General features: G+C 42.5%; 1 protein-coding gene across 2 annotated transcripts in view; it reads right to left on the reverse strand.

The window, feature by feature from the left end:
* Window positions 1-2456: 2456 nt before the first annotated feature.
* The window catches only part of glra1 (glycine receptor, alpha 1), a 137438-nt gene continuing 124843 nt past the window's right edge, over window positions 2457-15051 (reverse strand). For both annotated transcript variants that reach the window (XM_031317114.2, XM_031317113.2), the window contains one exon: window positions 2457-3447. In XM_031317114.2, the coding sequence (XP_031172974.1) occupies window positions 3163-3447 (285 nt within the window). In that variant the 3' untranslated portion in view covers window positions 2457-3162. The remainder of the gene's footprint in view (window positions 3448-15051) is intronic.

Raw genomic sequence — 15051 nt, forward strand, 5'->3', positions numbered from 1 at the left:
GAAGAAACACATCTTTGGTTTTGCGTCAAAACCAAGTTGGACTGGGGCTTAAACATTTTGAGAGAAAACGTTCATCAAGATCAGCAGTTTTTCTTTTACTGGTACTGAACCACATTTTCCCTGGATGTGGTTCTCAGGGGGGACAAGTCAAAATAAAATGTTCCACTGTGCTTTTATTGTGAAGTTATAAGCCTATGTCGTCATCAAGGAGGCACAGGAACTCCACAGGTTGAAAGTATTTTGTTTGCCATAAGTGAGAAATATTTTAAACTTCACAATAAAAGTCCAGTCGATCCATTTTATTTTGAAATTCTGGACTCCGTATGACTGAGGGGATTCTTCATTAAGATTGGTCATCGAGAACCGGTTCCAACTTAGAATCGTTTCAAAATTACGATTCCAATGGAATCTTTATTGGAATCGTTTAGAATCTGATCATTGGTTCCAAATGTAACACGCGCAAGTTTTGGTTTCCGTGGAGGCCGCCGTACTTCCAGGTGCTTGTTGGGAAGCAGCCACAGAGCGCAGTAAGCGGCGCTGTAGTGTGGCTTTAAAAAAAAAGCCTGGTAAAAACTGTAAATCACCACTGAATCATAATAAAACGTTCCTCTTATCTGTGAAATAAGCATGTGACTCGTTTCAACTCCACCCCTTAAAGAATCGGAACCGAGAATTGATAAGAACCGCAATCAAAAGGAAGAATCGGAATTGGAATCAGAATTGTTAAAATCCAACAATGCCCAACACTATTCTTCGGAGACAAGAGCAAACAGTTGCAGTGAAGTGGCTCACTGAACACCGTATGGGGAAGGAATAGTTCATCATTTTGGAAAATGTCATGATTCAAAGTTAGATGAGAAGATCGATACCAATCTGGTGTGTGTTTAGGAGCCGGGAGGCTATTAGCCTAGCTGAACACACTTTTTAAATGAACAAATTGAGGACAGACACTCAAAAGACAAATTTGCAATGAGAAAAGAATAAATCTTATGCATTGTTCATTTTATGTTTCGTCGTGCTTTGCTACAAACTTGGAAAATGTCTGTTTCACCCCGCTTGCATTAAAACCTCTCTGTAATTGTCTGGTGTTTATGAAAGAAAAAAGTGCGTAGCAATTTTTTGAATAAATGATGCAGCGTGACAACATAAATGCAGAAAAATTTGAAACATCCGTTTGTGAGCCAGTCAGAACTTTTCCAAGTTCTGACTGGCTCGGATGTTTGGCTCACTCTGTTTGCTGCTGATTTCTACAATAAAACATTTCTCCGTACAGTCATCTGCATGCGTTGGGTGAAAGTCCCCAGACAGGCTGCCACTTCATCACTGTGTTTTATCCCTTTTGGCTTCTCCATTGCTTGCACATTTACCAATAATATTGACAGACTGTGTAACATTGGGATGAATGAGCCAGAAGACAACTCACAGAAAGGTTGCGTTTTGGAGATGGGAGTTGCTGAAAGGAAGGGAAAAAACTATAATTGCATATACTGATCATTGCATAGAGAAGCCTGGCGCAAAGTAAAATAGAAAAATGTCATCTGATAAAACGTCAATCAAACCAAATGACCTGCAGAATGATCAAATCCCGTCCAACATGGCTATGGCAAAAAAATAAATCTGTTTTTTATACCCCATGTGCACGATGATGCAGCTTTTCATAAAAGATGGCGTTTGCAGCTACAGTTGGTGCGTGTGAATGAGATGGAAATACAGTTAATTAAGGTATAACAGGTGCTATAATCTGTATCATTTACTACATATGTCCTCTCAGCTGGGGAAAGGGTGGGGTGTCACATTAAGGCGGGGTCAAAGCAAGGAAGCACTAATAAGATGTAAACATATCTGTGGTTCAGTCCCGATGAACACAACGAGGAACGCAAACGAGGATCTTCATTTTGACTCTGTCCCGGATGGATTCGCTCCAGTCGATGAAAACAAAGTAATGTCTCAGGGATTTTAAAAAAAAACAAACCAAAAAAAACCTGAAGAAGCCCGCGAGGAGACGTCGCTTGACGTCAAACCATTGGCCTTCCTCTTGACAAAAAGGTCGGAGCTGCGAACGTGTTTACTTGGCACATAAATCAAAGATCCAAACCAAAAAGAACAACAAATGCAATATGAAATAAATGAAGGACAGGTAGAGGAACACGTTGACCACAGATAAATGAGATATTTTGTCTCAAAATCTTCAGCACTGCTCGTACAGTGTTTCTTTAAATTATTATTATTTTTTCTCTTTTTGTCCAGTCGTATGACTGACAGCGGCAGCAGCGAACCTCAAGTGTCTCTGCAGTTCAAGGTTTCGTGGTGTTGGCGGCGGGGGGGCGGGGAGGAAAAGCGCTGAGGAGAGCTTGCAATACACGTTTGAAGCAAATCGAGATATATAGAATGCGTGATCCTCGCATCGCTTTATAAATGGAAGCACCGATCCGCCTTCCTCTCCTTTTTTTGGGATGAAAACCCCCCTCATTTCCAGATGCCCGTCTTTGCAAATAACGTTTTTTTTTTTTTCCTCCCATTTATGATAGATAAATGAGTATATTACACTGCTGTATGCTTCTGGCACATCCCCCACCCCGTCCCAACATCACTTTTTTTTCATATAGAACTATATATCTGTCTTCACACAAAAAAGAAAACCCTAAAATCAAATACAAGACTCTTTACAAGACTCTCTCGTCTTCTTTCTTTCCAGCCCGTCAACGCCCACACAGTTTGTCGGGTGTGCCTCACAAAAGTCTGTGTTTAATTGAAAAATGTTCATCTTTTCAGTAATATATTGCCACATTCATATATCATGCATTTTACTGCATTGCTATTGCACTGGTCCGGATTATTCAGGAGGTGTAAAGAGCCGGAATGAGTTGGGATTTTGGGGTAGGAGAGTAGAATAAGGGGAAAAGAAAGCAAGAAACATCTCAAATAATGTCTAGTAGGTGTCAGGTAGGGTTGAGGAAGGCGACTGCCACAGAAAGCGACTTATCCTCGACCAACCGAGGAAGAGGATGAAGGAAGAAGACAAGGAAAGGAGGCGTGGTTGGCGTGAAAAAAGGGGCAATAATAATCTTCTATTGAAGTCATCTCTCGCTGTTTCCTACACTCGTTTTGTTTCTCTGCATTCTCCTCTTCGCACTGTTCTCGCCCTCCTCCTCCGCCTCTCCACTACTGCTTGTGGATGTCCTCGCTGCGGATGATCTTGTAAATGATCCAGTAGAAAATGTTAAAAATGAGGAAGACGAGCGGGAAGGCCACGCGGGACACCGTGTCGATGCGTTTGGCCCGGCCGATGAACAGCTTCTTCATCTCCTCGATGGTCTTCTCGGGCGCGGCCGAGGCCGGCGCGTTGTTGTTGTTGCCCTTGATGGCCATGCCGTCTTTGGCCTGCAGGCAGGCGGGGCCCATGCCGTAGCCGGGGAAGCTGAAGCGCCCCTCGCCTGTCTCATCCTCCTGCAACACAGGCCAAGACTCAGGCTGTTAGGAACCAGAGAAAGACGTTACTATTGGAGGTGTGTGTGTGTGTGTGTGTGTGTGTGTGTGTGTGTGTTAGAGGTGAGTACATGCAACTGTTGGAGTTGTGTATGTGTGTGTGTGTGTGTGTGTGTGTGTGTGTGTGTGTGTGTGTATATGTGTGTGTGTGTGTGTGTCAGTTCAATTTCAGTTCAGTTAATTCAGACATGAAAATATTCCAGATGACATGAAGTGAGGATGAAAAGTGAGAAAGCAAAACGTTTCATAAAGCATGTTTGTGTCTGAATTAAACTAGATATCTTAGGTTAAATTACTGTGGTTACATTCCCTGTTTTCCAGTCTCTAATATTTCTGTCACTGCTTCCTGATTTACCATAAAACTAGTGGGAGTGTACCAATACATCCTCAATACAGTACATTGATGTGGATCGATCACTGAAAGACTTAAAACACCAGTGTTTGGTCTTTTAACTCAGCCTTCCTGTTGCAACACAAGAATTTTTGGTAACACTTTACTTGAAGGTATCTACAATAGAGTGACATGACACTGTCATGACACAGTCATGACACATGAAACCTAACCATAGACTGTAAATATTAATGGACAGCGCATGTGTGACGTCACCCATTGGTTTGTGGAGATCTGCTATGAGTCGTCGAGTTTGCCGTTACAGGCGCAGCCATCCTGGTTGCGGATGTGGCGATTTTAGACGAGAGGGAGGAGTGAGGGAGGAGCTGCTTACACTTTACGTTACGTTACACACTTTCACTGGCAATCACATCATAGCCAATGCCTTAAAACACCTGCTTTATCGCCAATTTGAAAAATCAATGAGACCATAATTCAAAAAATGAACATCATTCTGTGTTGCAGAAGACTTAAAACTAGCGATTGAGACCATAAACTCATTATGAAAATGTTTACTGAGGTAATAAATCAAGTGAGAAGTGGGTCACTTTCTCATACTTCTACAGAAACAGACCTCCTTTTGCAACCGCATGTGTCTCCCCCTGCTGGAATTCAGACAGAATGCAGGTTTAAGGCACTTCCGCATTTGCAGCACTTCGCCGAACCGGATGCATTGTCCATTAATATTAACAGTCAGTGACTCTAACCCATCCTGGGCATTGCATTTTAACCTTAACCTAACCATAACTTGTCATGACAAAAAACGAATGACACTTACTAAAAGAAGTGTTATGTCATAAACATTTATGACTTGTTTATAATGTTTATGACGCGTTCATGACAGTGTCATGTCACTCTTATGTAGATACCTTCAAGTAAAGTGTAACTGCATTTTCTAATTACAAGCAAACCACAATTTGAATTCTGGAGAAAACACATGGAACACATCAGTGATTAAATAATATAGTGACACAAATGTGGATACCTTGTTAATTTCATTAGAAAATGATGTAAATAAGTAGTATTTAATGAATGTCAAGTATGTAAGATATGTCCTATGTTCATTTCTGTTCAAAAAAAGCTGCTTTATGATGTGACATTTGCTGTGTGGCACAGCAGTACATAAACGTTAGCATCACGACATGTACAGAACGGCACTGCTGTCCCAACAGAGAGCACAGTTTTCCAATGGTCAGTTGTGGCTGATTGATTGGTATTTGTCCACACATCATGGAAGAGCATTGAGCAGATTTGCCGTCTTCATGGTTAGTAATCCCTTCTAGGATTCAGAGGAGGGATGGAAAAGGTTGACATCAGAAATCACAAAAAAAAAAAAAAGTTTATTGCCACAGTAAGGTGCCTTGGCGACTGGTGCGTACATAAACAAACAAACATATTACACGTTTTCTGAATAGTTAAAACACTAAACCCCATTCTCTGAACCAAATGCTCAATGGCCTAACATATTCTCACTCGCTCATGTGTGTGTGTTTGTGTGTGTGTGTGTGTGTGGGGGGGGTTAAGAGTAAATATTATTGATATTCCATCCATCCATCCTTTATCTATACCTGCTCTTCCTGTTCATGACAACCATTGTGGTTTACACCTATTTCGAGTCTCTGACTAACCTAACTTGCTCGTATTTGCAGTGTGGAGCACCAGGAGCAGTGTGCAGACAAGAGGACAACTTTTACCCTCCACACAGAAAGTGCTCCAAACGGTGGATTCATAAATCATGAGCTGAACATTGATCACGCAGCTCGTATCTCGCCTGTGTAAAAGTCATCAATACGAGATGCAGCTGAACGGCGAGCGTGTTTATCTCTCCCGTCATGGAAGATCGAGAGGGGTGAGTCGGGGCGGTTGTGAATAGATTGAATTGATTGACAAGCGCTGTAGTCAAGGTTATGGCGCGTGCGTCCTGTTTCCACCCGAGCGCGGTGAGATATTGAAAACCCTATCTGCTCCGTCACCCTGCCTTTTCATTACAGGAGACACAATGACTTCCTTATCTGGTTCAGAGACCAACATAAACACTGCGATGTGCTAAGAGACTAAAGGTGTGTGTGTGTGTGTGTGTGTGTGTGTGTGTGTGTGTGTGTGTGTGTGTGTGCGTGCGTGGAAACCAAACTATGAAAATAACAGGCGTTTCAAAATGCCCTACAAAGTTAAAACAACAGCCATGAAATTAAAAATTAGCAGACAGAAAGCCCTCCAATGACAAGGAGTCATCTTTGTTTGGATTCACATTTTTGATAAAAGTCGATGTTGAAAAAATCCATGCATGAATGCGACTTGTGTTCGCTGGGGGCCGCTGCGGGAAACCCTATCAGCAGGGAATCTTTCCAGTGCATTCTGGGTAACAAAAGAGGGGCATTTTGTGATCACAAAACAAGCAGGAACGCAGCCTTAAAGCAGGAGGAACTGTTGGCAGCTAGGGAAGTTAACGCTCGACACAAAACCTCTGCAGCAAGACCAAATCAACCAGCCAGTAAAAAAAAAGGTGGCTCAGCTCTGTTTTGTTACAACAGCCTCTAGTTTCCAGCAGTGGGAACGATGGGCAAAATTAATAGTCAATAAACAAAAATAAGGTTGAATAAGGCAGAAAAGAGTTTGAATATGCCCCTAAAAATCTGATTAAATGAGGCAAAAGCGAGTACAGAGGGGAAATGTGTGTGTGCTGTATGTGTAGCATTCATACGTGTGTGTGTGTGTGTGTGTATTTGTGTGTGGTTCTGTGTGGTTCTGTGTGTGTCTGTGTGTGTGTGTGTGTGTGTGTATGTGTGTGTATATGCATGCATGTCAGTGTGTGTATCTATAGATATGTGTATGTTTCAGACCACCAGGTAGCGATCCATTTTTAGCGATCCATGTCCCCGTTCTGTCCTTGCATCCACACCAAGCCATCTATTACTGTTAATACACACACACACACACACACACACACACACACACACACGCACGCCGGGTGTCTTACACATTAGCCACGATGCTAGCCGACCTCTGGCCGTCCTTTGGTGACGCTGCTAAACTATTACAGATGCTCTGCTTTATTCTCCCTGCCATGTGATTAATGTGGAGGGCGGAGGGACGTGAGGAGGAGGCGCAATGAAGGAGGGCGATGGAGGGAGGAGAAGACGTGATGAGGAAAAGAGAGAACGATAAGGGAGGAAGGAGGAAGCCCTGCAGTCTGATAGATAGGGCTGCAACTAACGACTATTTTCATCGTCGTCATTAATCCGTCCATTCTTTTCTCGATTAATCGATTAGTTGTTTGGTCTTGAAATGTCACAACATGGTGAAAAATGTCAATCAATGTCCAAGCTGACGTCCTCAAATGTCTTGTTTTGTCCACAACTCAAAGACATTCAGTTTAATGTTAAAAGGAGTGAAGAAACTAGAACATATTTACATTTAACAAGCTGGAATAAGAGTATTTTTACTTCTTTTTTTTTATAAGGAAATGACTCAAACAGATTAATTGATTATCAAAATAGTTGGCGATTTACTTAATAGCTGACAACTAACTGATTAATATTTTGCAGCTCTACTGAGACACTGTTTCAGTCAGAAGCCCCCCCGACTGAAACTAAATCTCCTCCATTGAATGGCCCGGGTGATTCATTACATTCATGCCTAATTGGGAACCCTATCTAAAGCATCAAGGACTGGGCTTGTACAGTTCATAGATGGATGGATGGATGGAGGATGGATGGACGGAGGATGAATGGATGGATGGGTAGGTGGGTGGGTGGAGGGAAGGACAGAGGAGATAAGCAGTTGGGGGGATGGAGCTTTTGCCCTTTGGGTGAGACAAGGGAGGCAATTTATGGCTTTGCTTTAGGATGCAGCTTACTCCTCTTTCCCTCCTTTCTTTCGTTGTTGTTCTTCTTTTTTCCGTCCTCTCTCCATCATTCTCCTCCCGCCCTCCCTCTGCATTTACAAACCTCACGGCCCTTTTTGCACGGAGCGCGATTTTCAATAACGATTAACTCGCAGGTCATTGAATATGAAACACACACAAAACACACAAAACACACACACAAACACACACACACACACACACACACACACACACACACACACAGATTCATTCTGTTTTCACCGGTGATAGGATTTAGGTGGCAACATGGCAACGTCACAACAATAGAGAGATGAAGTCCCTCCCTTTCCGGTGGACCACCATGGGACCTTATTTCGGACAAAATATGTATGGTAATTCACGGTGAAAGACCTTTCTGATGCTGTTTTAGTTGAAACATGAATATCACACGTTTTTTTGTCAATTTAAAAGATCATTTTGCGAGTCCAGAAAGTACGTGTGTTTGTAGAAGAAAACTGTTAAAGTATAGGACTGTGAAAAGACGTAATTAAGCTACACACCCAAAAGTCCCTTCAGTGACGTCTTGCCGAAGCTACGACATGAACATGAAAACGAATTAATTGAACATTTTACAGAGATGTTGCCGTGTCTTGAAAGTGATCTGGGCTTGGTGGAGCTGCTCATGACATCGGGGCGACAGCCTTGGCCTCGGCTACAGAGCTCTGTGTCAGTGGGTCAGGGGAGGTCTCTGCCCTGTCACTGACACAGAATTCATCTTCTTGCCATAATGGGCACGGCTGAGTAGCTCTTCACAAATGCAGGGCTTGTACTTCCAGGACAAATTCAAACTGGCTCAGCCTCATCTTGTCCCTTTTGGCGTGTGAAAATGTATCAGAATAACTGAAGGAATTGTCTTAAATTTCCATCAGGTAAATATCAGTACTTTTTACAGCAGCATTTTTTTTTTTGCATTTCGTTGCGGTTTATTCATGACGCTTTATACAGACCTCCGCTGTATCAGCGATAGTTGTTGGTTCAGTTACCTGAAAATAGGTGACTTTGAGCAGTGTACAAAGCATCGAGAACTGCCGGTCGTTGGGAGGACATTACGGTTACATTAAGTCCACAAAATATTAGCGTTTTGCTGCGGCAAAAGTTAAGGTTAGGCACCAAAACGACCAGTTAAGATGAGGAAAAAGATTGTGGTTTGGATTAAAACACTCCTAAGGAACACACATTTCCTGGGTGAAAGGCTTTAATTTTCCCTCCGCTCTCTGGCTTGAAAGTCCTGTATCTTAACGCCCACCAATCCTCCCTGACCTCCCCCCTTCGCGGCCAGCCGCGTTCTTATACAGCGGCCGTCAATGTGGTGAATACAGAAAAAAATAAATAAAAACGTGGAATGCTTACGAATTACAGTGCTTAACTTTTCGTAGGTTTTTGAACGATTGGTTCATGAGAACTGGCTGTTTTGATAAAGCCCCTGGAATGATTGAGGGAAAAGAGGAGTGAACAATATCAAGTAAAGAGGAGGAAAAGGAAATTGGGCGAGAGACAGGATGGTAAAATAGAAGAAGACAGGAAGTCAAGTAGAGAGATGGGAAAAGGGAAAGACAAAGCTGAATATCCAGATAAAAAGAGAAAGTAAGAGGCAGAGATAAAGACAACAGAAAAGAATGGAAACGAGATAGGAAGCATTAAATAAAAAGGTGATACGAGAGAAATATGGTTAAAAAAAAAAAAAAGGACTGAAAAGATGTAGAGAAAAATCGTCTGTAAAAAGGAACCTGAGTGATGGAGGGAGGCAAAGAGATGGAAGGGAGAGAAGACAGAGAGCAAGAGGACCCCTTAGCTCACTCATCCATCATGCTTTCCTCTCCCGATTGAAGCATTTATATCTCTGCCTTTGCTGATCTGATTAATCGAGAAGATTAGCAGGAAGCAGAAAGCAAACTGCATCAGGCCTGCTATCCTCCGCCATCTCCTCTGCAAATATTACCCTTGGATACTTGTTTTAGAGACCCGCATTTGCATAAAACACGATTCGGAAAGGTGTCAGCCCCAACTAACGGCGGCATCAGTCTCTCCTGAGCGAGGCCGGAGGAGGAATTCCTCGGCTTGCGTTTTGCTTCATGATTTCCCCGCCAGAAGCAATTCTAGCCGAGCGGTGGGGAAGGAAACATATTATAAATTTGCCTTTTGCTGATCCATTTTCTGGTGGATTCATTTCACGCAGTCCTCCGCCCTTTCCCCCTCCATGTTCTCCCCTCTGCATCTCTCCTCGATTAGGGCCATTTGAGGCTTTTTAGGAACGTTTCAGTATCAATCTGTCAGCGGTGAGTGGATTCTGGGGAGCTGAGAGGAATGTTTGAGTAGATTGGTCTGCGGTTCTGCTTATAAAGATATTTCAAAAAACAGATACTAATATTTTAGCCAGAGCTGCTCATAGTATTATGTGTAAATGTTCATTTTATTTTAATTTGTGATGGGTTAGAGTCAGGGTTGGGAGGGTTCCTGTACAATTACTAATTACTGTACCTGGTAAAGAATGTAGTAAGTAACCTAATCAAAGTTTTAGAACATTTAAGTAATGTTACTTGATTATTTTCCGTTACTTTTTGATTTAAATGTTTGTCATAATTGTAAACCTTACTTTTTTTTTTTTCCGTAACGCCGCTACGTGTATTCCGTTACTCCCTAAGCCTGGTAAGATTGATATCAGCTGGGATGGACTATATGCCCGAGAATGTGTTCCCATGGTCCCAGTGACTCCCAGCAGAGATTCTGCATATACAGAAACATTACATGAACACAGCAATTTTTTGGAAGTATGGGCAGGGTCTATTTGTTCATCATTTTTTTATGCAATTTAAATACATTGTCAATGTCGTCTTTGATTCTCCATCCAGTGATCCAGCCGTCCATCCCTGCTTTTCTCTCTCTCCTCCATTTGTTTGTACTGGAGTCCCTAGTTGCATTAAAGCATGGTGTGTTAATGTCTCTCGCTCATCAAGCCGCTGACCTGGAATGATTATCCACATGATCTGCTGCACCGTTCCTCTCTCTCTCTCTCTCTCTCTCTCTCTCTCTCTCTCTCTCTCTCTCTCCTTACATTCTCTTTCAGTTTCAGCATTTGATCTAAATAACATTCCAGGGAAGCTACGACACCTTTTGCTTCATGCATTAAATCTGATGTTTAAATGTCAGTTAGGGTTGACTTCAGCTTAATGAAGGGTTCAGTCTAGCCTTTTAATGTCAGATGGGCACAATGAAAACAGTTTTCATGCTAGCCCTCCACAGAAACACTGTGTAATTTCACATTAAAATAATCTTCAATTTCAATTTCAATTTAAAGGATAAGCCTGGTGATATTATATATGTTTGTTACTGTCAACAAATCATAAAATGACTAAAACCACATTGTTTACCACAAATATTTTGGTCTTTTCATTGACATAAAGCCCACAAATATTTAGCTTAATTTTCAATAAAGGCTTAGTAATTTCCTAAAACAGCTGGTCACTGTAGATTTAATCAAACGCTACTCAAACAGGAGGAAATAGTACATTTGTTGGGGACTACTTTCAGCCGTGGATGAATCCACATTTGGTGCTCTAGTGAGTATTTGTGGCTGCAGGACGGTGTGTGTGGGATAAAGACAAAATAAACTATAGTGTGTGTGTGTGTGTGTGTTCATAATGAAGGAACATGTCAGCTAGAACAACAGTGTGGCTCATTGATGTGTTTTCAATAGTTTTTGGACAATAATGGAGCTGTATGGCATTTTTTTTATAAAATATAAAATATATATATTTCTTGATGCTGCACTTTGATATGGCTCTTTGTAGCATTACCTATTTAAAGCTAAGAGACTTGCACTTACTACTTGTCTGGAGTTTGCACCTTCAAGGTCTAACGCACTTAATTATAAGTCGCTTTGGATTAAAGCATCAGCTAAATGACATGTAATGTAATGTAATATAAATACTATGGGGCTTTGCTAGCATCTTTGATCAAATCTAGCGTTACGAATGGCGACATCTCACTGCTAGTCAGACCTAGGTGGTGTCATTTTCTTCAGTCTGTGGCCCAACAGGTGAATTAGGTCTCCAACCAAACGTTAGCGATAGTGTGGACGTACGGAAGCATCAAACAAGCATTTTAGATGAACGAGATGAGAGTGTATCCAATTGTTCCTCATCCCTGTTTGCTCAGCGCCATTAAATTGTACAGGACACAGGAGTTTTCTACCCTGGAAGTCATTGTAAACAAACACTGGGATTGGGTTTATTAATGCGTTCTGTAGAAATACACAGGGTGTAATTTGTGATGAAAGCAGAGAAATTAGCACAACGTGGTTTCAACACAGCACTGTCATTGCACTATGCGGCAAAAACAAAAGACTTTCACCCAGGAAACACTCGTTCATTCCTCAGGAATGTTTTAACCCAAAGCACAATCTTTTTCCTAACTGTAGTCGTTTTGGTGCCTAAACTTGACTGTCAGCGCCGCATGACGCTCACGGTTTCTGGCTGAACTCTACCACCATGGTCCCTGTGTCTGTAGCCGGCTCGCAGTCACCTATTGGCGGCTAAACATCTGCCGCTGGTAGCCGGCGTCCCGGAGCTCTGTAGCGGCTAAATACAACCAGCAACTGCTGCTCGAATTTTATAGTTCTATCGCACTATAGACTGTTCACGTTACAGCGCTTTACTTAGTTTAAAATACTTCTATTTGAGGTATATAATAGTCTCTTGGTGAAGTAGCATTGATCACTTTGAGGGGGGGGATACATTTTGTCCCCCACCGGGGGACAGTTTAATACAGTTCTGTTTTCTATAAAGTGATTGTCACTGCATTTCCACTTGATGTTCATTCAACAGCAAGTGAGAATGAACTGTTAAAGTATCAGTAAGTGCTTGAGTGCAAAAGGTCAGTTCTTTAGAGTTGTAAAAACACGGAGAGCCTGGTGAGAATTCATGTTTTAACTAATCCAGTGGCTTTTAAGAACATAATAAAGGCAAGAGGTCAACGCATTTCCTCAGCCAACAGACAACCACATAAATATGGATATTAACGAAAAGAACTGCGAGGTAATATGGTAATTTGGCTCCAGTGAGTTCTATTCAGGACATAAGTGTCATCAGAATACATGCTGGATGAAAACAACGAGGGCTTCCACTCTGTTGATTAAGGCCCTCTTCTTCTAATCAGGACATCACTTGTCAATCAGGAGGTTGAGTTCGGCCTGGGGAGACTGATCGCTCCTTAATCCCTGCGCTCTCTTACATGCCTTTGAGAGCAAGGCGTTTAGAGCAAACCAGCATGTAGATCCCCCCCCCCCGCCGAAAAACTCCTAATCACAGCTAACGAGCTGATTATAGCCGATCAATCAGGAAGTCGGTGTGCCCATAATAAGGCTCTGAAATTCTTAAACAGCGGGATGGCGTGTACAGTCGCAGGAAGAGGGGGGGGTCACGTCCCTCAGGGCCACTTCTCAAATATACATCTCTTTTTTCCCAGAAGAACGAGTGTGCCAAAAACAGAGCCAGCTGCAGGGGAGGAAGCATTTCAAGGCTCTACGGTCGCTCTTGTTTCTGTCCTTGTGTTGTTGAGGTGAAGGAGAAGTGGAACAGTCGTCAGGCTTTAGAAGCTTTCTACCTTGAGGCTAAATGTTCTTCTTCCTTTTTTTTTTACTATGATACTGAATGGGATTTCTCATGTAGGCGAGTTATTTTTGATGCTTCTGACAGAACTGATTGCACTCCAGAACAGATAATTCCTCACAAATAATATATTTGAATGAAAGCCTTTCTTGATCTAAAAATACTAATTTGCATTCGGTGCCCTGAAGACGCACTGACAGTCGTGATTGAAAAGGAGGCGAGAGGCAGTAATGTTTAACTTCCCTTTGATTTCTAAAGGGGCTCTCTGTTTTTCAGTCTGGAGAGCTTGTCTGTGTTAAACAAGCGAGCTGCTGCCAGGCGGGCCTATCCTTCAAGGATGAGTGGCACTATTGATCTGATCACTCTGCAGTTGTTTCTCTCCCCCAGCAGGGGGGGATGTCACTCCGCCTGGATGCTTGAAAGACCTGGCTCCTCCTCTCCTCCCTCTCACAGGGCTGCGGTATCCATTTATTTGATGCCCTCTCGCTCTGTCTTTCTAATTAGACACACTTCTGGAGCAGGTAGCCTCAATCCGATTGCTCCCTCTGTTTCTCTCTCTGTCTTGTTCTCTCTGGACTATCAGTGTCACTAACGAATCAATAATGCATCAGAGTGGAAACCACAGAAATCAGCACAACTGGGACTGCCCCAACTGCTGCTGCAGCTACCTGCACTGCAACAACAGCTTAAACTCCAGCACTGAAAATACAAGCCAAAGTGTAGCACATTTCAGCCAAGGAATCAGATCGATTAGACACCGACACTTCCCCGAAAAACTTGACTATTGCTTCCAGAAATCACAGAACTAGTTGGCCATCCTTTTAGTTTCCTTCAACTCTTATATACAGTATATGTGCTCTCACTGCTTCAAAGAACACTTCAAAAGCATCACACATGCATCTAACGGTTGCATAAAAGCCATAAAATCCTCGAGGACATTCTTCCCTCAGATTATAGAGACTTCAAACTGTACTCAGCTGCACCTCAGAGCTATTTATCACTGCTGTGGCCATAATCACAGTACACAAATCCCCCGGAGAAATATTGCTCTAATCCAATACTTCCTACCATCCTAACACAATTAGCATACGAAATTGAAGACGTGTGTTAACCATGCTGGTAATTCCCATAAAACATGACTAGCTGTGATGTACACTACAGTGTGTCCTTGCTAATGCCATGACAGATTGTTAAGGGTTCTTGCTGCTTGTAATTTCCTTCCTTGATGAGGAAAACCTTTCAGACAGCACACATGTATTGGTAAGCCAACACATAAGACATAATCCCCTTGAGGAGTGTCACTGTTGTAATTGTAATGGCAGTGTGCAGGTGTTGAGGGTGTTATTGCTGTAGTAAAATACATTTCTGAAGCATTTTCTAATAGTGCAACAAAGTTTTGCAAATAAGTTTGGACCAGCCCATATGTCTTGATTGACTAGACTTTGGATTCTCCTGCATTTGTCCAGCACTAAACCCTTCTTCAGGCTGTAGCTGACAGACCAATGAACATCTGGATAAGTGCCTCTGTTTGGCAGTCACACCTTTTGTGCCCAGGTTTAACACTGTGCGTTTACATGCACAGCAGTAACCGGGGCAGTGAATAACCGGGTTATGCCAGTTCTCCCCGTATACATGAGCGGGGGAAGAATGGGGAGAATGACCGGAGTAACGCTTTTTCTTCCGGT

Source organism: Sander lucioperca, chromosome 1 (genome assembly GCF_008315115.2).
Source record: "Sander lucioperca isolate FBNREF2018 chromosome 1, SLUC_FBN_1.2, whole genome shotgun sequence".
NCBI lineage: Eukaryota > Metazoa > Chordata > Actinopteri > Perciformes > Percidae > Sander > Sander lucioperca.